Raw genomic sequence first — 24530 nt, 5'->3', positions numbered from 1 at the left:
TTTCCTTTCCCCAGTCATTTTTAGGCAAGCCAGGATGTTCCCATCTCAAATCTCTGTCTAAAAGCAAAGGCCCAAGTTGCTTAATATTCTGGGTGTTGAGGGAAATTCAGATCCCTGCAGTGGGATATGTGCCTACAGAAACTCTTTGTACTATTTGAGACTCTCCATAACATTTGAGTGGATTCAAATTTTCTCTCTCTTTTTACAATAGCAACATGAGAAAGTGCAAAGCCTCACATATCTGATGATTGCACGAGTGGGATTTGGGGTGTGTGGGGGATTATTTCAGTCTGATCTTTCTCCATTATTTTTTATTTAACTCTACATTCCTCTGTTCAGCTCTCCTTCAGCAAGAAGTGCAAACAAAAAGAAGTGTGTTGGGAACAGCACATGAAGGGGACGGTCCCCAGGACACAATGGGTGCTGGTGGCACCCAGAGGAGCCAGCTTTGCTGATGGTTTGGGGGAGGAATGTCCTCGTGTTATGGGATGGTGATAGATAGCCACTCGCCTGTGGAAACGCCAGGTCTGCGCGGACAAAAAATAAATCTCATACAAAATACGTGCTTTCATGGATCATCTAGCAAAGGTGAACTTTTTTTTTTTTATATCGTATTGCACACTAGGAAATAAAAAGCAAACTGCACTGACAGTGCCCTCTCAATGGCAGATCTTTATGTGTTTTCCAGAGTCTTTAATTCTCTTACTTCAGAGCCCTTCTCACTGTGGATTTATGGTATGTTTCCTGCCTCCCTCCTCCTCATCTGTTCCCCCAGCTCTCTTACTTGAACTACTTTAAAGTGACATGCTGACACAAACCCGCACGATGAATGCTCTGGACCGCTTGCTCAGCCTTTGCAAGGGCCAGTAGACACAAAGAGGACAGGAACGTGCAGGTGACATCCTGAAGGATGACCTGAGCAGCAGGGCTCTCCCATCCTGCAGAAACGGCAGTGAGTTTCTCAGCAGCTCCCTGCTGCTGCCTTTCTGCCAGGCAGAGGCTTTTGGAGGAGTTACGGTTTTCAGGGCCGTGTCCGTTCACCTCTGAAATGATGGGGCTGTTCCCTGTAGCCTTCAAAAGAATACAGGTAGCCCAGCTGCATCATTTTAGGTAAATTTCTTGTTCCTCATCAGGGCAGCCATAAGCTAAATCTCAGGTGTTCCCCATGTAAATGTGGAGCCACATCTGGAAAAGCTTCGTGGTGCCAGAGTCTGGACTTCCTCTGTCCCTTCATCCCCACATTCGGAATGCCACAGCTACGTGATGTTACAGTTATTAAAGCCCTTTTCCCTACCTACCAGTAGAGTTTAAAATAAAAAAAGAGTATTTTTCAGCATAATACTTTTCAAATATTTATGTGAAAATATAGATCTGCTTTTTGATCTTCTTGTAAAAGCCCTTGCCAGAAGTTGTCTATAAGGAGATGAAGCATGATAGCATGACTCTTAGAGCTCACTACCAAGATTAGCAAGGGAACAGTTCTTAAAGAGGGCCCTGGAAAGTCATCACAACACTTCAGTGCTGTGGGAGCACACCCTCACACACTTTTGCAAAGCACTGCATATTTGCATTATTTCGAACATCTGCCACCTGCAGTAAAAATAGTCATTGATAAAAACAGTTCAAACACAGTGCAATGTGTTTTGGTCCTTTTATTTTGCAGCACAGACCAGCCATTATTTTAAAAGGATGAAGCACAACTTCCAGAGCTGCAAAATGAATACAGTGCTGCCTGATCAGGTACAGGGGTGACATGTGGGCATTAATACACGTGTGTCATTTCTCACTTTGGGCCTGGTCATCCCCCAAGGCTCTTGAGGATGCACCAGGCCTAAGGGGCTTTGCAGCAGCTTTTCTGGAAGGTTCCTTAACTCAGGCTAACTCACTGACCTAGAAAACACCAGTCCCTTGCAGTATTACAGCTTTGCTCTCAGCTCATCTCTGCATGAATCACAGTTGGAGTCCTGCATATTAGACTGAAAAAGAAATGAGAGGGGATCAGCCTGACTCCAGGGAGACATGGAGGATCCCTGCCGCCACTACTGCTACCTCCCTTCTTGGAGGTGCACTGAGTAGGGAGCCTCTGCCCTCCCAGCCCAGGACATGGCTGCAAGCAACCTGTTGCTGAGCTTTGATCTGTGCATTTTATTTTCAAGAGATTCAGACTTCCACACCATACTTACGCTACCCAGGGAATAAAGGTAAACCCACTTTCAAAGGGACCATAAAATGGGAGAGATGTACAGTCTGCCTGAAATATCTCTCAAGTGCATCACAGCTGTAGGCAGATTTCCGTGGGCCAAAAGCCTCTTCCATGCTTTTTGGTCAACTAAAACTGGATACACATCTATTAACCCAGAAGAACAATTTTCTGAAGAATTTGCTCATGTAAATAGCAGACTTTGTCTTTCCTGTGAGCACAGGATGGAGACAAATGCTCATGAGGTGAATGCTGACACCCACCCAACTTCATTATTAACTGTGGAATAGGCAAGGGGTGAGTAGGACCACATGTCTATAGTGCAAATCTTTGCTCATCTGTGGCTTTGGGGAGGTTTTTGTTTTGTTTTGTTTTGTTTTGTTTTTGTGACATGGCTCTCTGTAGGTGGCACCATCTGGGTATGAATGGCTGAAGCCAGAAGAATATTAAAGAGTTTTCACATCATGCTAACTTGGTACTGTACAGCTGGGATAAGTCTTGAGTGCATGTTTCTTTCTGCAGTTCACAGAAGGGACACTCAGCTTTGCAGTCAATATCAGCTTTACAGTCACTGGAGGCTTTCAAGATGTCTTTCAAGATATTTTGCAAGCATTAGATAGAAGGCTTTTCTTCTCTATTTATGTGGACGGGAAAAGAGAGGCAGAGTGGTGACGTTATGTGCTACAGCACAGCAACTTGTCACTCCCACCAGGGGTGACGTCTCCTCTCCTCTCCTCTCCTCTCCTCTCCTCTCCTCTCCTCTCCTCTCCTCTCCTCTCCTCTCCTCTCCTCTCCTCTCCTCTCCTCTCCTCTCCTCTCCTCCCCAACCTACACACAGCCTGCTGACACTCTATAATTGTCCACAAGTGGGGCAGTCTGAAAGGCACTCTTTGAATCACAGCCTTTCATGTCTCTGGCAAATGGAAAAGCAGACATCGATATATGATGAATATAGTGAGAATTGTATTCTAATTGGAAATAAGACGTATATTACCTTGTACTGGATCAAATAACATGAAGGATTAAAATGGCTGTGCTGAATAATTGAGATCCCAGTTGTATAATTTTTCCTATCATTTTAAAGTCATGCCACGGAACCAGCAATATTCCACTAATAAAAAAAATGTTGCTCATAAAAAGGAGAAATATCAAAGAGCCATCAGTGAATAGGAGTGTTAGAGAGAGATGCAGAAATTTTCCCACTCCTCACCTTTCTGCGTGTGCAAGTACCACGCTATTAAGCTTTGATTCTTTCAGAAAATTCCAAACACAGAGAAATTTGTGGCAAAGAGAAAAGAAATTTGTGGCTGTACTCAAACAAGCACTTCAGGTGTATGGCAGGGCTGGAGATTTTCTCTTTACCCTTCCACTCTGCAATGCCGCATGCAATCGCGGTGCTGTGCAGTGCAGAATTAGCAAGGACTGGCAAAACTCGACTTGATAACCTGAGTAACGGCTGCACCCAGCTGCAAACCTGGGAGTTCAAAACAAGTATTTATGAGGGGTAGGCAAAAATCATCCAAAGAGATGGTTTTCTAAATCTAGGTGTTAGTAAACAGATTCCCGTTTGTCCTCGGTACTGCATGAAGCAAAGGTTTGTAGCCATAGGCACGCCTGAAGCCTCTGTGTCATATTACCAGTAGCTTGAAATTCAGACTGCAACCTCCTTTAAAAGATAGTATTTTTCCAGAAGTGTTTATTTTAAATTTAGAGCTGTTATTGTTATTTCTGCTCAGTGGTGTAAAAGTCCAGTTGGAAGAGTTTTCTTTCCTCTGCATTGAGGTTGAAAATTCCTGGAAAGCCATGACAATATTCAGCATTCATGATTACACCGACAGACATATTTCATGAAAATTGCATAGCCTTTTAATACAGGATTATGAATGAGCTCTAATGTTGAAATTATATTAGATTGAATTTCAGAACGTATTTAACATATTTCCATACAGCAACCTTGGGATGTCTTTTCAATAACAGTGATTATTACGGGCAGGCTGTTTTTTATGAAAACATTTGTTCAGGGTGGACAAGGCTTCCTGAAAAATGTTGTACATCTTTATGGCTGACGTTTTAGTTGTTTTGAATTAACTTTTTTCACAGCCAGAATGAAACGTTTCACCATATAATTCTTCATGCATGTCTTCAAACAAACCTGGAGACTTTGCTGTGAATTTTCTAAACTGTAACACAATCTTGGGTATGAAAATGCTTTGTGAGCTGGAGGTGAGCGTTTTGTCCCAAGTTATCCCGTTACTCTCAAAATATAAATATTCTTAGCTAACGTCCGGCTTTTAAAAGTAGCATTTCCCTCAGCTGATTTGAAGGCATCTCTATGTATCTTCTTGTAAACAACCCCAGCATTACTCTTCTGCTGCCCTTATGCTGCTGTCTGCTTGGCCCACGAATCATGGTGAGGACAAGGTCTTTGGTTCCTGAATCAAGTGGAACAGAGGCCAGATTTTTCTTTTCGTAATGGCAAACACATTGAGATGATGTATTGCCCAGGGTAGCACATGCATTTGGAAAGCAAATGCCAATGGGACAGCCTTTGGGACTCCCAACCCTTGGGATCTGCCTGTAGGCACCTCCCCGTCTGTCCTCATGGCTGCTGACCTGGCATGGCTCAAGGATGGCCACCTGGACCAGTGGCTTAGCTCTGCCATTTTGTCCTTTTTTCCTCCCTTTCAGAAAGTGGCAGAGTTTGTATTCCATTTCCTCTCATATCTGTGGTTTAAAATGTAGTTAACTTGGAGATGTATCCACTAGGTAAGGCTCAAGGTCAGGGAGCATGTGTTTGGCAGCTTATATGGTTCTCTGCCAGGGCTGGTGGACTTGCTTCTCTGTCCTCTCTTGCTGCCTTTAAGAGCACCTGGGTTATCGGGCTGTGTTGATGCAGATTCTTTGCCTCTCATTCACACTGGTGGTGTCAGTCGGAAGTAACCCTACAGAAAACACTTACATTGTGCCAGCACAAGTCACCAAAAGGCTTTCCCTCAGCCATTAGCAAGTTTGATTGCTCTCATTAGTTCGGTCATTGGAGAAAAGAGATGTGTGTTTCCTACACTGGTGGTATAAATGCTCCCCTCACTTTTGTACTACTGGAAGAAATGTGTATTTTCAGGGGTAAAACAGTAATCCATTCACGGCATGCTTCTGAAACCAACCCTATTTTATTCACCTCCCTGAAATGGTCAGAGCTGTGTAACTGGATGCCACAGCCCCTATACTCCTAACACCTAATAGAGATTCTTTGAAGGGATGTTTTGAAGACATTTGAAATAGGAAGCTATGTGCCCTATCCTCACTGCTGTTGTGAAACTCTAGGTGAGCCCACATAGATGTGGATTTTTGTTACAGTTTAACATTGCTGAACACCAGCTTGCTGGTTAAGAATGGGCTGAATCATCTAAAACTGGCTTTTATTTTTGCCCTCTAACTTGACCCACAGAATGCATCTACTAATTAAATATCAACAGGAAACAAATGTCTTTACTGAGTGAAAGCAGTTATCTATGGCAATTTTGGTTTGTGGTGAAAAAGCAAGGATAAAAACAGCCCACAGACAGAAAGTCACATAGACCTGTAACAAAATAATGTTATAAGCTTGTACGTGGCCACCCAGATAGGGATGTAATGGCTGGAGACACAGAGTTTCTCCAGAGCAGATTCAATAACCTCTAGGAGAACACGCCATTTCAGCCGAGCTGTCCTCAGGTAGGACAATTCCCATCCCCTTAAAATGAGCAGACTTGGCCCGTCAGCAAGGAGAAGCAAAGCTCCGCATCCCCCTTGGTCAGTCTCGGCCCTGCGATGCAATTCAAAAGGAAAGGAAAACTGTATATTAAAGTGCTTCCGTTTGCACTAATAGTAGGAACCTTTCGCACTTTTTGTCTTGATGCTCTATATCAACTTCTCAAAGATCCATTTCTTCCATTTCGGTGGTTTTGTGGTTTTTTTGTTTGCTTGTTTGTTTGTTCATTTTCCCCACTACTGACTTAGAAGGAAACCTGGCTTCGAGAAATCCCCACAGCCTGAACAGCTGACCCAAATGAAAGATGAAATAACATACCTGAAGGGCAAAGGGAAACCGACCATCCCACGTGGCTCCTGGGTGTAGGAAAAGTGCAGCTCCTCTACGGCCAACACGCTTTTAGACGTAACCCACTACTGGGCACTGTCTCAACCTTTGACGAAATCACTTTCCACTGTAAACATTGACTGCAGTCAATGCAAAATATTTATTCCTCTCATTTGAGGATCCCCCACATGCTTTGAGGTATTTGAGTTCGTAAGTGAGAATACCAAATATTATTCCTGCTGCATGTACGTCAGTCAGCTCTTGGATGCCCTCCCTCTATGTCATGGTGTCAGTAAGGATGAGTGAAGCTGCCCTTTGGCCAGGCTGCTGTTTGGTTTAAAACATTAAATTTGAGTGTTGCTAAAAGCACCTCCCACCACTGCTGTCCTTGTTTTCCAAAGTAAACAGCCTCTGGCGTCTTGTGACCTGAACAGCCCCAAGTGTCTGACATTGGAAAACAAAAAATATTTGATTTGCAAAGAAAATCTGCAGCCTAAATGATTTGGGGCACTGCTTTCCTTCCTCAGCAGGATGCTGGAATGTCCAGGCTTGGGTAGGATCTGCTTACATGCCACAGAAGTACACAGGAACATATTTGCCCTTTAATGATATATTAGGCAATGGTTTTGAGTTGGCAGGCTACTAAAAGCCCTAGCCAAACAAAGATAAAATCGCAATTTATCAACAGAGAATACTGAATTCATGGTCACTTGTGACTGCTGGACTGGTGCTAGCCCACGAAGCTGGAGTTGGCAATATGGAGACAACAAATTCTGAGGTTGTTTGGATTATTTTTCAGTTTAGGAAAAAGCTTTTCATGTCTTTTTCCTAGAAACTGTTCAAATTAGGAGCTAGGTAAAGTGATCAACTTTCTCAAGATCCTCATCCGTTCCAGCACCACCGATGCTCTCAGGGATACTGTCACAGTGATCTCTGTGAAGTGGCACAACCAACAACTAATTTCACAAAATAAACAGTGAACAGCAAAGAAATGAGAAGGGATGCTGGCTGTTACAGACCCAGCCAAATGTGAAGTGATGCTCTGGAGGTGAAAGGATCTCGACGCCATTACAGACCTTCTAAGTTTCCCAGTCCCAGGAGTGTGCTTTCAAGGGAAGAAAAACCTGTTTCAGATCATGCCAGATATTTTCTGCACTGCCCAGCAGTTATACCTGAGGATGTTCTCCAGATGTTTGCATTTGTATGAAACATACAATAATAAAGCTGTAAACTGGAGGAGACAATAGCCAGACTGCAGAAGAAGGAGCGGCCTGGAAAAACATGGAAACTAACTAGCCCACACACAAAATCAACTTGTTCACTTTAATGGGATGATAAAGACACATTTTATTTGCTTTTCTAAAAAACTACTTTTCCCTGCAAAGTGGGCAAACAAAAATTGCCAAGGTTCTTCTATTGCCTGTAAGGGATTGTTTGGTTTTGGGGAACAGCTAGTCCTTGCACCGGGGCAGACAAGAAGGGAGACGTATGGAGTCTGAACAATGTGAAATCCCAGTTCTGACAGTTTTTAGACTACAGTGAGAAAAAAAAAAAAAGAGAAAAAAAAAACCCTGTATCATTGTCTGTAGTGCCAGCTACTGAAAAACAAAAGAGAATAAAACCCCTGCAGCAAGTGAAAAGGAAGGTGATGGAAACAGACCTGCTGCATGAGGACAGTAAAACTTTCTGGCTAGAAGTTAGACCTCCGATATCATCTGTACCAAAGCTATAAAGAGCACCAAATGAGATTGCCCTGGCTAAGACATCTGCAGAGTGAAATGTCTTCAGTGTTTGAAAGCTGTCTAATAAGAGGTGAATAAAACAGGAGTTTGAAACTGGAAGCGTTTTCTTTTTTATTTTCTGGAACCGATTCTCCTTTTCTAGTGGCCTACGTTGGCCAAGTGAAAGGTCTAAGGCTGGCTACAAGTCCTAGGAGGTCTCTGGGGAAGGTCTCTGAGTGTACTATTTCTGCTTAATTTGGGCTGCTCCAGCATGTCCTGATCCCAAAAACATGTGGACATAACTGAGACCTTTTTGCTTAGTACATTTAATATTACACTGGTGGCCTGTATAAGGTTTTCAGGATGTCACATGCCTCTGCTGCATGGGGTTTGGTCATTCCAGTGATTTGGCTGATTGTAGTGCATTTAGAAGTACTATCTTGCTTTTTTTTTAAATAAATAAATTAAAAAAAATCATGGCTTTGATCTGAAGAGCAGGGTCAGGCCCTGAAGTGTACCAGTTCTCTTTATAACAAGGAGGGAGTGAGCCAGGGTGGAATGCAGCTATTCAAATATGCAGGTTTAAACATTTTTGCAGGTTTATTTTGGTACCTGTAGGTGGCCTCATTTTAATAGTCAATAAACCAAGAGCTATCAGTTCAATGAGCTAAGCAATGTTTTTTCTTGTTCTACTGAATTTGGAAGCTGATGAATTTGCTTCCAGAGCCACTTAATGCTTGCCCTTTCTTTCTGTATACAAGTGGGTACTGGATGCACTGATTTTAATGCCGTAAGTACAGGCATCTGCTTTGTTTGCATCCTTATAATCCTTCAAGGATGGGAAGAGTGAGACCTTGAAAGTCTGAGTTAGGACCAGTAAAGTAGCCTGCATCATCTACTTCACATCCCCCTCACAGAACACAGTGGAAGGAGCAGAGAACTCCTGGCTGTGCACTGACATTAACCACAGGCACTTTGTAACATACTTAGCAATAAGAAAAATGAATATAAATCACATATTCTATGAGAAAAGGCTTAACCTCATGCTTCACCCAATTCGGTTGTCTAAATGGACTGAAAAACAAGGCTAAATGAACTGACTGAGATGTTTCTGTACCATCAGGAGACTACCAACAGCTGCACTGTGCATGGTGCTTGGGATGATGTGTCCTTTTGCATCACTCCAACAGAAGTATCAACTTGGCACGTTGTCTTATTTAACCGAGGAAAGAAGCCATTCTTTGGAGTGAGGAAGAGAGGAAACGAAATGGGGCCTAGCTAGTGGCACAGACCACTCCACTTTGGGCACTGTAAAGGGGACATTAACATCTTGTGCCTCATGCTAGCATGTTGGGTGGGCCCATGGGTCAATGCCACCTCTGGCACTGGGCTGAAGTTGGGTGCTTCAGCTTTACCTTGCCTTTTAACAAGAGAGGACAAAGCTTTCAGACACCACTTACCTGCGAGTACAAATGAGAGGCCGATGCAGTTCTTCACAAGCTCCCTCTCCCTTCTTGGAGCGACATCCTTGCTGTATAAACCCGGATGCCAGTCTATCACTGCCCATGCAGGGCATGCGTGCTGTAGCTGCTGTGCTAAGTCCCCAGTTTTAACCACATACACATAGAGAGTATTTTTAGCACAGCAAACAACCCAGAGCACCCAGATGTGTCCCATTTCAGCAGGTACCAGTTAGTCCATCAGTCCAGGAGCATCAAACCATCACAGGTCTGAAAGGGAAACACAGGCAAGAGGCAGAGGCTAAAAGGGATTAATTTTTGGACTAATGAATATTATATTAAACTGCTAAAATAAATCTGCAGTGTGTCTGAGGACACCCTGCAATATTTAAGGCCAATTAGCATGTGAATCAATCTTGCATTAACTCCCAGGTCCCCACGAATATAACCATGAAGCAGGTTTGAAAAGAGCCTGCAAGCTCTTCCCTTCCCTTGCACCCACCTTTAAAGCCTGCTGCTGAGTCGATTTACTGAGTGGCACTACCCTGCTGCCCACAGGGCATTCCCAACCTGCATCCTTAGAGATGAAGCCTTGTCAAAACTCAGCTTTCCAGCCAAATTTCTTGTTTGCAAACCAAGCCCAGGCACCACGGGGCTCCTACAGCTTGTCTGCCACTCGCCAGCCCTCACACCAAGTCATTCAGAAGCGGCCAAATCTTTTGCTAAGGTGAAAGCTGAGCTCTTCTCTAAACATTTCCCTCTCTCTGCTGGGCCTGGATGCTTGTGATATTTTCCTAGAGGCTGGTAAGTGCGAGGCAACCTGGTACCCTGTGGTTCTGTGCCCCTACCAGAGAGCTGCCTGAGATAAAGGGCTGCTATCCAATACTCGCAGTTAAGGGAAAGCAAGAGAAAGCTGCTCCCATACTGCAGCTACGGGCACATAAACCTGCTGGGGAAAAAAAAAAAAAAAAGCACCCCACAAATAAACAAACAAACAAACACAAAACAAAACAAAACGCAAATACATGCGAAAGGAGAATGAAATTATTTATAAAGAAATTTATTTTCTATTTGTGTACAACAAATATATGAAACAAATCTAATTTGAAAAATGTATATTTGATTTCTTAAAAGTATTGAACTCTTAAGGAAAGGTTTTCGTTATTAAAAAGGTACTGAAGGCTAAAATTATACTTGGATAGATATATATGCGTGTACGTATATATATATAAAAAACATGTGCAATTTTTTATATATATAGTATATATAAATAACATGTGACATGATGTTTTAAGGTATGCTATTTAAACATCTGAGTAACAATAGAGATATAAAATATAGTTTGCTATTTCTACAGAATTTGCATTCAGTTTTCATAAGCATCTAGACAGTGCAAATTGTAGATACAGAAATATTCTCCTGCTATTCTATACATTGTGCTCAGCTCCCAAGTCTCCTCTGTCATGATCATAACCAGACTGAACAAAATTTGGAGGGTTCAATACCAGCCCTTACTAGCGTCTTCGAAAAGCAATAAAAGGAAATCTGTCTTACCTTGACCTGTGCTATGCTATAGTTTGCGCACAAGAGAGAACAATGCATTTCCTATGTTAAATGGTCTAACTCCCACAGATCACATACACCTCACCATATTGACTCATTTCATTGCACTCCATATCCTGCAAAAATAAATCTCCTGTAGGACAGCATACATTACTGCATACTGAAGTTTAAGTAATATATTTCTTTAACATAAGGCAGAAATATACTGAAATTTGATAACACTTAAATCCAACAGCAATCTGGAATTAAACCACATTTATGTACCACATTTTTATAGATGCTGCCTTTTTTACGTTTATGTCAGAAAATATGGTAGAGAAAATCTACTTTACTTTAAATAAAAGCGAGGGATAAGAGCAGTCCCTCTCCAAGAGATTGCTAAAAAGCAATGGGACCAGGAGAAACGCAACTGCCTTGAAACAGCCAAGGTCAGTCGGCATCAGCCTCTCCTCCTGCTGATGAGCAATTCCTTGCGTGACACCTGGGGGAATACTCACGCAAGTAGGTGCTCACCACCACAGAGCCCGAGTGCTTCAGCTCTGAATATTTATCATCTTTAATTATTTGTATCTATTCTATGTTAAGGTACTGTATGCTTTTTTTCATGCAGTTCTTATGTCATCAAAAAAAAAGGTGGTTCTGGCCTTTCTGCATGCTTTTACAGTTGCTATATTTTAATTGAAGGATGTTTGTACTTTAGGTAATGTGTTTATTATCACCAACATAAAAACCTCAGTCCTGCTTCCATAAAACTCTGTGGTTGTTTTGCACCTCCTGGAAATAAAATTAGATTCGAACATGTTAGTTACGCAGTTTGCTAATAAAAGTAAATACTATATTCATTAAGTCTCGCAATACTTCAAGGCAAAGCGGTGTCAGCAAATACTGTGTATTGCGGCTTAAATTAGAGCATTATGCACAATTTGAGGCAAACTTATCCAACAAAATCTAAAAGCAGCTGTGTAAAGCATCTTATGGGACAGCAAATTTCACTACGTGAAAATTGTTGCAGCTCTGACAGTTTTTTTTCATTTTTTTTTCTTAAATCAACCCCCTCGCTCATGTCCTGCGTCGCAGTTGCCCAAAACAAAGGCTGTGCCCTTGCAGGCAGTACGCATCCAGGCCAACTAAACCTTAAAACTCTATGTTTCCAGAGGGTCTCCCTCTTCCTGCTGCATTCTTAAACTCCCTTGTAGCAGAAGCTGTCCTGTTTCTGAAACCTTGACGAGATAAAGAGCCCAGTGTCATTCTGCATCTTCTTCAGTTCTCCAGTTTATCTCTGCACTTGCCCATATAATGGCCCCCTGCAGATTTCAGCTTTCATTCAGATTTCAGGCCTCAGAAAAAGACAGTCTCATTAGTAGCCTGCATAAGTGAGCCTTACTAGTTAAAACCTTGATTTAAATACCAAACAAAGGGGAAAAAATAGATGCTGAGACAATGTTTACACCCTCTCAACCACACCCTTGAAATGTTGGCAGGGAATTAACCAGAGGATGGGCTTTACATCTGATCCATCTCTTCTAGTTGGGAAGGAACAGCCATAAATACAAGTTTTTGCAGGGTGCGGCTGATACCGGGAGATGGCTGAATACATATGACCAAAGGCTGCATGCCTCACAAGTCAGAACAAAGCATAGATGTGCTGGGAATTCAGGATTTCTTATGCCCAGAAGTTTCCTATAAGCTGGAGATAAACACAATTCCCTTCTCCCACACGAAAAGGATTACTGTTCAAACCTAGAGCAACGCAGCACTAAGGAGAAACTAGTAACTCATAGTGCCAAAGCCTCTTGAGTTAAGGGTTCCTTAAAGCAATCTATTAAAAAAAATAAAATAAAAAAAAAGAAAGAAAAGAAAGAAAAAAGAAAACCTGTGGAGTCAGTCAACATGTTTTTCAACCCAATTATATAGTAAAATGCCCTGGCAGGCAAGGCCTCAGTTCCAGAAAGGAGTGGAAGAAAAAGGATGGTGCAAAATTCTTCCTTCATACATTTACACATTCTTAGGATATAAGGTAGCAGGCAACTTAGCAAACATTCCTTGTAAGTTGTGTGGGATCAGAGCAGCTTTTCGTGGGGCTTGCGCTGTCCTACAGCTCAGCTTTGCCTGTCGGGGCAGGACTGGTGCTACTGCTGCCTTCCCCGGCATTGTTCTTCTCTGCTGGTTTGAAGGACAAGGAAGCGGAGTTTGTGCAGTACCGTTTGCCAGTTGGACGAGGTCCATCATCAAAAATGTGCCCCAGGTGAGCCCCGCACTGGAACAAAACACAATAGAGGATCACTGGGTTTCTGCACAGCTCGGTGGCGTCACAGCAGCGTTAAGCAATGCCAAGCAGCCGCTTCCAGGAAAGCACGTTTTGGTGCCTACATCGCCCTTACAAGTGGGATGCACAACCCACATTTATTGACGAGACTGATCTGGGAAGATGATCTTCTGAGATACCACCGGCGCCTAAGACTTAAAGCCCGAATTTCCTGTGCGTTTCACATCGTGTCACTGCACGTCTTCAGCTGGGCCTCGCCCACCGCTCGCCCCACGCTACTTTCTGCAGTGTGGGGGGGACAGGGCCACGTAGCTGAGCAAACACTGCTGCTCCTGCCTGAGAGAAAGGCACAGTCCTCTGCTTTACAGAAGAGTACAACACTTTGAAGAAGCCGATCCAGTTGGTCCTTATGCAGAAATTAGGATTACTCTCACTGCACATTGCGGCTGACAACATAGCGGGATAATAAGAGCTTCTTATAATTAGTCACTTGAATTCCGCAAGTTCATTTTTACAGCCTGCCGTGAGAAATAAAAAAATAAAACCTTGCACTGGAGAAATATTTATCTTGAACAGGAAAGTCATGCTGCTTTCCTAAAGAGCCTTGGCCTTTCAAGTCAATAGCTGATCTCAGTGAGAGCTGGAATGATGTAACCAAGATCACAGCGCTGTTAGTGGGCTCGCAGTCAGACAGCAAAAATTAAGGACTGCAAATTATTCTTAATGTTTAATTAATTCATAGCATCCCAAATACATAGAGGCAATACTGATTGCTCTGAACTGTGAATGAGTTAGTGATGGCAACTCTGTACCCTGCAGTTAACGTGCTGCTAATACTCTCCTGCTGTTACTGCTTTTAATTCATCAAGGCAGCAAGAAGGACGTCTGCAGACCCAGGTAAGGTCTTGGGTTCAGACTATGCTCTCTCAACAGATTCAAAGGCTAGGGGAGGCTCTCACACCAGCAGGGAGAGACAGGAGCTCTTTGGGCTTAATGGCAGCTAAAGCAGTCTCATCGAACCTTCAGCCCGACCCGCACGGCCACGTCCCAGGGCAGGCTCCCCGCTCCTAGAGATAAGCAGCTGGCACAGTGTGGGCAGCCAGCCAGGACCCCAGAAACACACTGGGGAACACTTTTAAACTGTGGCATCAGCAGGACAAGCTCCCCAGGGTGATGGGAAAGGGCACGGATGACTCTGGGTTAAGAAGCAGCTGCTTGGCTTTGCAAGGAAGGAAGACAAAACAAGGCAAATGGGAAAAGGCAAAGGAAAGTTGCATGGGAAGTACAGAAGACAAAGCCTGTTGTTCTTGAAAGATCACTCTTTTACAACCCTTTCCTCCATACGCCACCTCTTATTTCATTTTCTTTTATACTGGAGGCCCTTTTTGGGCAGTTTTGGCAGAAAACCTGAGGCATTTCTAAGAGTGGAGTTTCTCACAATGGGGCACTTCACCTGATTAAAGCTTTTCCATACCTTGAAAAAAAATCTGAAGAAACTTAGTGTCCCAGAGAGAGCATTTTTCTAAATGCTCAGCATCCTAATTAAATCATCTCAACTAAGAATGCTTCAAAACCTCCTGGCCAGAAGTGTTAAACAGATCTTTTCCAGATTAACATTTACCCAAAGATAAATCATTCCCTCTCCATTGGACAGAAACAGAACAAGAGAAACCGTAGAGAGAAACAGTCTGCAGGAGTAATACACTCCCAAACATATAGACTATGAAGACAATCTATCAAAAAGGCTTTCCTCGCAAAACTTGAAAAGCTGTGCTAGAACTCAAGGTAGTCTCATTACACCTTCTTGTGATGGCAGGATCACACCAGGATTGGATTACTGCAAAATTTGTTACCTTTTGAGATTACCCCTCACCAAAAATTTATGTGGCGATTCTCCCTGTAGAGGGCTCTATAACTCATCTGCCCTGAAAAGAAACGTAATTCAGCCCTCTGTATCACACCATAAGAACACTGGTCCTCAGCTGAGAGTACAAAGGATGAATTGATTTTACCGTCCTCCCCACACAGAGTAGGTGCTGACACTTTTTCTAGGACGTACATACATGTCCGTAAAGCCTCCCCAAAAGAAACAATCACGCGTCGCAGCCTTATATATAAATATCTTGGGCAGAATGCACTGGGACGGTTAAATGGTTAGAGTAAAGCATCTGAAATATGTGTTTAGGAGCAGAAAAAGGGGGGTCACTGCTAACTGTCAGTATGCTTGGATCTCAAGCCTCCTGGTTCTAATATGCTGCAGGGAGGCGCAGAAATTAGCTTGCAGACAGCTGCTGCAACCTATTCAGAACTGTCAGTGTGCAAACAATACTTCTCCAACTACAGAATTTTATTGGCTTTTACAGGTATAAATAATAGTTAGGGAGACCTCAGGGGAAGGAACTCTCGGGCAGGAAAGAGAAAAAAGAGAGAGATGCAACCACTTTTACATTACTCCTCAAATGCATTAGCAATTAACTTCCACCTGCCACTAACCATTTTACCTTTTAAATACATCCCGGGTAATGTGTTTCCAAAAAGATGTAAAAGTAATTTCTAGGATAAGCCCATAGATGTCTTTTCTTTATATCATGGCAGTTTTCCCCCTTCGTTTGCTTTCTATAATGCAGAAGATTAAAAGAGAGGTTTTTTACTCTCTCAGACAGGTGGAAGGACTTTTAAAGAAAAGCAGCTACTTTTTCATCTGCAAAAGATTAATAAGGCTTTGGGTGTGGGAGAGGGTACCTCCCTCCAGTTTTACTAAGGCCTGCCATAACAATCCCCGTGCATTTCCAAGCTGCAGTAAAATTGTGAGTTTTTTTTTTTTTTTTGCAGCTGCATGTGCAATTCACATTCTTAGGGCTCCAAGGAAGGGAGGAAATGGTTTTGTTATGGATACACAATGTGGTGGTATTAACCGTGCTGAGCGGTGGCTGCAAAGATGTTCACCACTCCTCGAGCTATTTTCCTGTGTGACTTGATCATCTGTGGCGTTATTGCACCAGGAAGCCAGCATAACTGCTCGGAAGTTGCCAATGGATTATATAGCAACTTTGGTTGTATTCTTTTCTTAATGCTGTAAATTCAGTTTTTGGTTTTGATCCAAGTTTATGGTGTCTGTATGTGCCTGCTGCTAATACTACGGGTCTCAGGTCTGCTAGCGCTGTTTTGTTTGGCAACAGGTAAATGGCACTCCCAGATTCCTTGTCCTGACCACAGGCTGCCTTGGGTTCGCTCTGGTGAATTGAGGAGCTGTGGCCGTCTCTTGGAGGGCATCAGCAGATACAGGCTCAGCAGGTTGGTAGCACACTTGTTTCAGCACTGTTCATCCCCGCTAAGCAGAGGTGAAGGAAGTGGGTTACATTTTGTGTTATTCCAGTAATCACTGGTGAAGCGAGAGATTCCCAGCCTGTGGGAATTTAGGGAAATGGATGTTCCAAAAAAAGTGTTAAATGGATCTTCATTCTCTTCAAGAATACCCTAAATATAAAAACTACAGAATTGCGTAGTACACGAGATACTAGCAGACATGCTGTACTGGGCCAGACCCTCTACCTAGACCGAAGTGAGTGGATTCTCCATAAAGATGATGTTGCTCGTTTTCAGGAAGCTTCTTAACTCACTCTAAGCATTTATATACGAGGACTGATTGGCAAGTAAGGATGAGTAGCATCAGTGCCAAAATCAGTTATCCCACCACCAGTGCTGTCTGGGAAGAGAACAGCGGATTCACATGGCCCAGCTGAAGCTACTGCTTCTCTCAGAGGAATGTGAGCATGTGGAGCTAAAGGGCTGCAAGCCGCTGGGTACATCTGCCAAATGCCAGAGCAGCAGCTTCTCCCTCTGCTAGGTATTGACCACGCCATACCCTTCATGGAGAGGAAGGCAGCACAAAGGGTGGGAGCAAGTAGAATGAGACAGATAACGGAAAAATTGGGCATGATTTGAATGACTACTGACTTCATTATTACGGCAGACAGGATTGTTTGAGGCAGCTGTGAAGACTGAGCTGGGAATGAGCGCTGGGAATGAGTTAGCACTGCTGCGTGGTAATGCACAGTGATGGAATCAGCACACAGGCAGGCGCTCTGCTGCTTCCAGCTCCCATCTCAGCTGCTCACATGTGCAGTCGGTCGGCCGGGCGCAGGAGTTCCTTTGAAGGGACCCTCTTCAGGAAGACAATTTCTTTAGACTCAGCGCCGAGCCCGGCCATTTACATCTGCTCTGTTAAATCTCACCCGAGACAAGGACGCGAATTCCAACGAGCCCTTTGTGCCTTTGGCTCGTTCCACCCAGCTGTTATACCTAGGACTCATTGTGCTCTCTTACAATGATTGCTATTTAATGGAACTGAAAGGTTTGCAAATCTGAGGGAAGTACAGCGCTCTGTAATGATTTTTGCAGCCTTTGCCATCAGAACGGTCTTTGTGTGCTATAAACTAACCTGACTGCAGGATATTTCAATCCGATGCATCCCATAGGAGAAATCATCAGTGAGAGTAATTGCATCGGGGCTGATCACATCATAGAAGGAAGGCCAACCTGGAAAAGAGGAACAAGATAAGTAAGAAAAGGTGTCTTTGTGGCAGATGGCTCTGTAAAAAGCAGAGACAGAAACACACTTTGAAAACTGTTTATTTCACTCCAGAGCTCCCGAGTCAGAAATAACTGAAATGGACATTTTGGATCATAAATCATTTAGGTATGTTGGAACATTTTCCCCCAAATACAAAGTCCTTTACTAAGCTGCCACTAGCTGCCCATCTTCCATCTCAACAGAGACTCCTGCACACCTCTGCCACCTATCAGCCAGTAATGGCCACCTATCAGCTTCTACTCTTCAATGCTTCCTTGCCAGGTATCCCCCTCTCCACAACACCAGCACAAAGCAGCTACCCCATTAGACACCCATTACACGGCTGGAACTTTTCAGCCACCCCTCAAAAAAATCACATCATAGGCTCCGTTTCCTGAAGCTGGGTTCCCACATAAGAACCTGATAGGCCTTAAGGTTGTGTCAACATCTACCAGTGCCCATCCGAAATCCCACCAGATATCTGTCCCTCTCGGCCAGTCTCTTGCCAAATATTGCAACATGCAGAGATAACTCCTGCTCTCTGTGTATTACACACATGCCCACGCAGAGAGAACTTCCTCGTTTGTTCCCCTAATATCTGCTAAGCATTTGCTACAGATGATTTCATAAAATGACTTGCAATAAGCTATAACAAACACAGCAGCAGCTGTGAATCACTGCATGCAGATGAGTAAAGGATGTACGCAGCTTTCCATAAGTAACAGGAGTAAAAGTTCCTATTCAGTAAAAGGAGGTGTGGAAGCCATCAAGTTTTCTGAATGCGGGTAAGGAAAGTGTGTAAACTGGAATAAAAAATAGCATGTCTTCATTTGTATCGTAAGCCATTAAATGGTGAAGAACACTTATTAGGATGCAAGCATAGCAGACATAAATGTTTAAGAGATGCTCAGAAGTGCATTTCTCTCTGTACACAAATAGTAGCATTCCTAAGCCTGCAACGTGAATGCACTGCAGGTCCCAAGTCCTATGCTCCTAAGGAACCTACTGGCATCACAAGTGTTTCCCCCTCCAAAATTCACTGCAGAAGCAGAGTCATTTCCTTCCCTCAAAATACTGCAAATGTAAGAGACAGCAGATGGACTGAAGTGCAAGAACTCTGAATGGGGAAGATATCCCACAAGACAGGAACTCAAAACAGTGCAGAAATGACAATCAAAAAAAAATTATAAGTTCTTCCCCTCATGCAAAATATCCCTGCCAAACAAATACCTTCACAAACAGAAAAGGAATAAACATACGACAAGTTTTGCAGAAGAGGTTATCCCGTTGACAGAAAAATTGATGTCTCCTAATTGGTGGCACATCTCCAACATCATTCATCATCTCAGCTGGGCCTCTGTCTAATGAAAATCAAGGCCTTACAGAGAGCTGGTCAGAAACTTTTTGATGAAGCACTTTAGTTATTGCAATTTAAATATCTCGCAAGCCAGGCATATCTACTTCTCAGTTTGTGTGACGGCAGAGGATTTCCAAAGACGGACCTGCTTGGAGCAACCAGCTATCTCACCGTGTAAAAGCATTTGGAGGAGGAACACTGCAGTGCTGCAGAAATTCTCGGAGGCAACCCTCCCTCCTCCATAATAGCAGTAAGGGGGAAGCTTCAAAGGCTGCTGCACAGAGATTGAAGCAATCTGTGTCTTGCTGAGAAAATTATCTTGTGAGAAGGGTTTGGAGGAGATGTGTTTATGTCAGCTTTGACATTAAAGAAAGACCATCTATCCCCCTTTCTCCAGACTTTTCCTTTTGGTCTTCCCATTCAGCACAGAAAAAAATTATTTGCTTTGGATGCATTCCATGCGCTTTTAAAAAGTGAAGTCATCTGAAACCTATATAAACAGTCAAGCTCCTCCTAAAGTAGCCTTTGTACCCAACAGGAGTGACTTCAGCTTCCTTCTACACATGCACATGTTCCAGAGGCTCCGCCATTGCCACATGTTCCCCAAGACAGGGACTAGGAAACAGCCTGTGCCTCCACAGGGCAAATTTCCAATTCTCAGCTATGCCATCTCTTCTGGAGTACCATCACAGACCAGGCACCAGCATTTCTGTGCCCAACCAACAAGTCCATGAGGGTTGACTGAAACCTGATCAAACCTGCAACAGAGAAGCTCCTGAAGGACCCTGTGAAAGACACAGTCAGTCAGCCCTGAGGGGATGACAAGTGAACTGCTCCTTGTGCTGATGAGCCAGAATCACCAGGAAAACCAGTCCCCCTCTGCTGTCTCATTTCCCCCCTTCAGAGTTAAAGTGGAAAACCCATTTGATAGTTTGCTAAGCCTTCTCTGGCCCTTTTCTCTGCTTTAAGAGCTGCCAGGAACAAGCTGTAGAAGCAGTCTGCTCGCCTGCACATTAGGCAACTCCCAGTGATGTTGGAAAACCAACTAGACCCCTGTGGGTTCTTCATACGATCTTTCTTTCTTCCTAAGTGGTGGATGACCCAGCAGTGTCCCCACTTTGCAAGCCCCTGGCTACTTTTCCTGCCTCTCACGGCTGCTGCTCAGCCACTCCTTTCCTTCCGAGCGCCTGTTCCTTCTTGCCCAAAGGCTGCAAAATGGCTGATTCACCCTGTATTTTAGATTGCTGTCGGCTGTGCCCTAATGCTTTGGCCTGCCTTTGAAGCTACCTGGCAGGGCATGCTTCAACGGTGAACTAGGACTGGGGGGAAGAAGACCATTTAGGAGCTCTTCTGCTTCTACTGAAAGAAAGAGCAATCTCTGGTGCTGTACAGACTGAGCTCTGGAGAAGGCCCTTAAAAATGGCAGTGCTTAGACGCAAACCTCCACAGGTTGCGGCAATGCAAAATAAGAGCCTGTCGTGTTTGTGCTCACTCTAGTGACCCTTTATATGGGAATCGGACCACTATGTCCTATGGGCCAATTCCTGCTATGTTAATAAGACAGACACACAGGTGAACAGTTATTCAGATCAATAGCAGGTATCCTTTCTTAGACCTAAAATAAAGGAATGACATTTTCTTCTCTCAAGCACCAAAGTGAAAGGCATGGTGGAAACTGAACATCACTGACAGATCTTTTCCACTCGATCCTGCAGGAGTAATAGAAGGGATCTCGTGCTGCGGGGCATCACACATACCACGTGCATCTCCTTCTGCAACCGAAATGCTGAAGCTGGGGCAATGCCCGAGTAAGAAAGCTACAGCAAACGGTGTGCCTACCATCCGGCCTCTTTTGTGCTCTCCTGGTAGAGAAATGAAGCCCCAGCTGGAGTAGGTCATCTCATCCATGTTAACACGGGGAATTCTAAAGCACCTTTATCCTATGGGCTACTCCAGGACTGTTTCTTGGGACAACGCTGACCTCATGCAAAAAAGAAAGACGTTTTGTTCCTGTAAACATTTGGAACAGTCTAGCTGTTGATTGATTGATCAACTTTAGAAGCATCTCAATCATCCTTCCAATTTCACACACATTTTGTTGTACTTAGACCTCCAACTTCCTAATAAATGGATGCGAGCAGTTAGACATCTAACTGTTAAAATATGAGCCTATAATTATTTGCAGAAGCAAAACGGCAGGCTGCTTTTGAAAATCGGCCCTGCTAGGCCATTTTTCCCCCTCTCGTGAACTAATATTCCTTTTGACATTTTTTTTTGAACAGCACAATTGCAATCCCAAAGCATCTAATGCTCTGACATTATTCCCATTTCATACACCTGCCGAATGGAGACCTCCAGAGTCTTTTAATAACTGTGATGTCTGTAGCTATGTTTTTCATTTTGGAACCCAAAGAGACTAAGTTCAACCTGCATTTTATCATTCTTTGCCGTAATTATTCCAAGCATTTACTTCAGTGAGTTATTTACAGATGGAGAAGTAGGGGGAGATGGAAGATGTTAGAACTACCAAATGACACCAGATGGAAAAGAGGACCTTGACCTGAAAAATACCTTAGTTCTCTGATGTGCTGTATTTTTAGAATTCTGATTCTCTTTTAACCTAATGCGGATTAATGAAAACCCAAAGGCTTTTTAAGGTAGAGGTACATCATTCATCTTCACTGAGAAAGCTATGTCTGTGTAAAAACATAAGGATATAGGATTAAAAAAGGTAATAAAGCTTCTGCTTTGAAACTGCTGTAAAGCTGAAGGGCCTTCACTTTCTTCTTTCTCACAGGTTTATTGAAACCGAATCTAAAAAACACAGGCATCCACAGCTGTAACTTCTCACAAGTTTAATGCGGAACTACAAAGTGACATATTCCTGTTATGCACCATGCCTGTGCAAATGCAGGGCATTTTTTTTGCCTAACCTGCTGGGTTATTTTTCATAATATCTCCACAATGATGAATGCATAACAAATATTCTTAGTTACAAATATTTTACCATCAGGTACCACTACTTTCAGTGGAGGTCCAGCTGTAGCTAGAAACAGACTCAGGCACAGAAACACTGGTGTTCACCAGCAAATGGCTGGACATGAGATATGTAATTCACTGGAAAGAACACAACTGGTCCTTTCCAGCATCATCCAGGCTTAAGACAAATGACATGGTATTGTTTTTCGGCAGAACATGTGGAGCACTGCAGTGATAGCTAGGTAGGGAAGCAGCCAAAGACAAAAAGCAGATTAATTTTGGAAACAAAAATAAGGATAAGGGTCCTCTCTAACACACTGTCTCTAATAGAAAAGTTGGGCTACCACAACAGGTAAACAGAACGCTGTGCAAAGGGAATTTTATAAAACAGCTGAATTCCTAGCAACAGCTTTTATCAGATAATCATAATCTGTTTGTTTTGTGTGTCTGTTTCTTTATGTTTCTCACTTGGGAAAGAAAAAAATGGGAACCATAAATAAAGGTGGTGTTTGTTTTCATTCACGACTGCACTCCGAGCATCAAAACAACTTTCTGTGAAACAGCATATGCAATCCAGATTTATTCCTTTGTTAGTGGGAGAAGGTTATATTTGTTTAAAGTGATTGTTAAGAGAGATCTGACACTTAACATCTAGAATTTCATTTGACATCTGAATTTTTCAGAACGAGAGTGACCCTGAAATCTCTTGAGCAATGGAAGCATGGGGCCTGTTCACTTCAGCAATTAATAACTGTATCACAACACGGCTATTGCCATAACTGCTTCCTTAGTCCTTTCACTGTGCTCTAAAATACTGCTAAATACAAACTGACTGTTTTAGAGGCTTCCTCTAAAACACTTTTGACATCTCCAGCATCTGGGCTGCTGTTAAAATCAACAGGTAGGCAGGAGCTGGGATCTTCCTCAAGTCTTCTTACAAAGATTGAGTTACTAATGGTTTCTTTCTTGGTTCAGGTTCAACAAAACTACTGAACCTAACTCACTTCCTCCCAAAGGATGGTTTTCTCCCCTCATCTGAACAGTGTCTCTTGTTACTTTAAATCACGGCTAATGTTTTTAAAAATATATCTTACACATAAGTCAGTTGTAGATCTTCAGCATCAAAGGAACCAAACAGAATCATGTGAAGCGGTGTAACCTTAAGCTATAATTTTAAAATGCCAGTAAGAAATGTCTCAAATACTTTTCAAAATTTACTGTTGACCTAGTAACCTCAGTCCAAAACATTCAACTTCCAATACATGTTTTTATTTTCCTTCCAAAAGCAGTATTGGTAAAACAAATGTACGCATCGAGAAGTATCTTGCAATCTGTATACTTATGAGGTATCTGCACAATTCACTAAAATAACAGAAGCTTTCATGCAGGGTGAGTAAATTAGAGTAATAGTGGAGATGGCAAAACTTCCAATGGAAGTGATTTGACAAAAATCTGAATACTAATGCAATGTATTCACAAAGAAAGGGGAAAAAAAGCCCCAGTAAATGCAGCCCTGTAATAACCAGCATCCGGCACTGAAACAAGCAGCAGTCGCAGATGAAGTACATATTTGAAAAATTTGTCATGGGGTGTTTCAAGTGATCAACATCCACAATTTGTTTTAGACCTGTCGAAATATTTTCCTATCACATGCATGTCTGGGAAACAAAGTTTGTAAAGAACAGCCAGAACTCGGTTATATATTAAAACTACAACTGCAGAGACGGAATTCTGACAGAAAATTGTTTTTAACTCCAAAAATAAAAAAATGCAGCTTGTATTTTCTTCCTTTTGGAATTCTATTCCTCCTGCTGAGCAACACGCCCATGTCAGTGAGCGCTATAGCAGACAAACACCCTCCTCATTACCGCTGGACAAACAGGCTCTCAGTGCAGTTGTAAAGCTCTGAAACAAGGGGAAGAGTTACTGCACTGATTAAAAACAAACAAACAAAAAAGACAAAGGCCCCCTTTTTTCTGTTTACTTTAGATATTGAATGAGATGTCTTGGTAAGAGAACTTGGTCACAAGTAACTAAGGAAGGACAGAATATTCTTGGCCATCAAGGAAATCTTTTGTCAGGATTTGGGCCGAGACGGGGGCAGCTAGCAGATGGCAAGGTCTGCCCAAGACGCACAAAGCTGAGTAACAACCGCAGGGTGGAAGTGCAGCCACAAACCGCTGCATCTCCTGCAAGGGAATTTAGTCATGGGACAAAAAAAGTGGGGTAGGGCTCCTTCTGATGCCACCATGATGCAGTGGAGAACAAACCCCTCCTCTTTGCCCTATATTACAGTTTACCAACAGTAGTCCCTAAAGTAGTCCAGGACAGGG

General features: G+C 43.0%; 1 protein-coding gene across 5 annotated transcripts in view; it reads right to left on the bottom strand.

Moving 5' to 3' along the window:
* Positions 1-10503: 10503 nt before the first annotated feature.
* Positions 10504-24530, bottom strand: part of MSRB3 (methionine sulfoxide reductase B3) — an 84756-nt gene continuing 70729 nt past the window's right edge. For all 5 annotated transcript variants that reach the window (XM_050709740.1, XM_035543870.1, XM_035543871.1 and 2 more), the window contains 2 exons: positions 17730-17827; positions 10504-13279 (listed from right to left, as the gene is read on the bottom strand). In XM_050709740.1, coding sequence (XP_050565697.1) covers positions 13115-13279; positions 17730-17827 — 263 coding nt within the window. In that variant the 3' untranslated portion in view covers positions 10504-13114. The remainder of the gene's footprint in view (positions 13280-17729; positions 17828-24530) is intronic.

This window comes from Cygnus atratus, chromosome 1 (genome assembly GCF_013377495.2).
Source record: "Cygnus atratus isolate AKBS03 ecotype Queensland, Australia chromosome 1, CAtr_DNAZoo_HiC_assembly, whole genome shotgun sequence".
NCBI lineage: Eukaryota > Metazoa > Chordata > Aves > Anseriformes > Anatidae > Cygnus > Cygnus atratus.
Note: the sequence above shows the minus strand (reverse complement) of the source record. Positions and strands in the feature narration are given on the sequence as shown.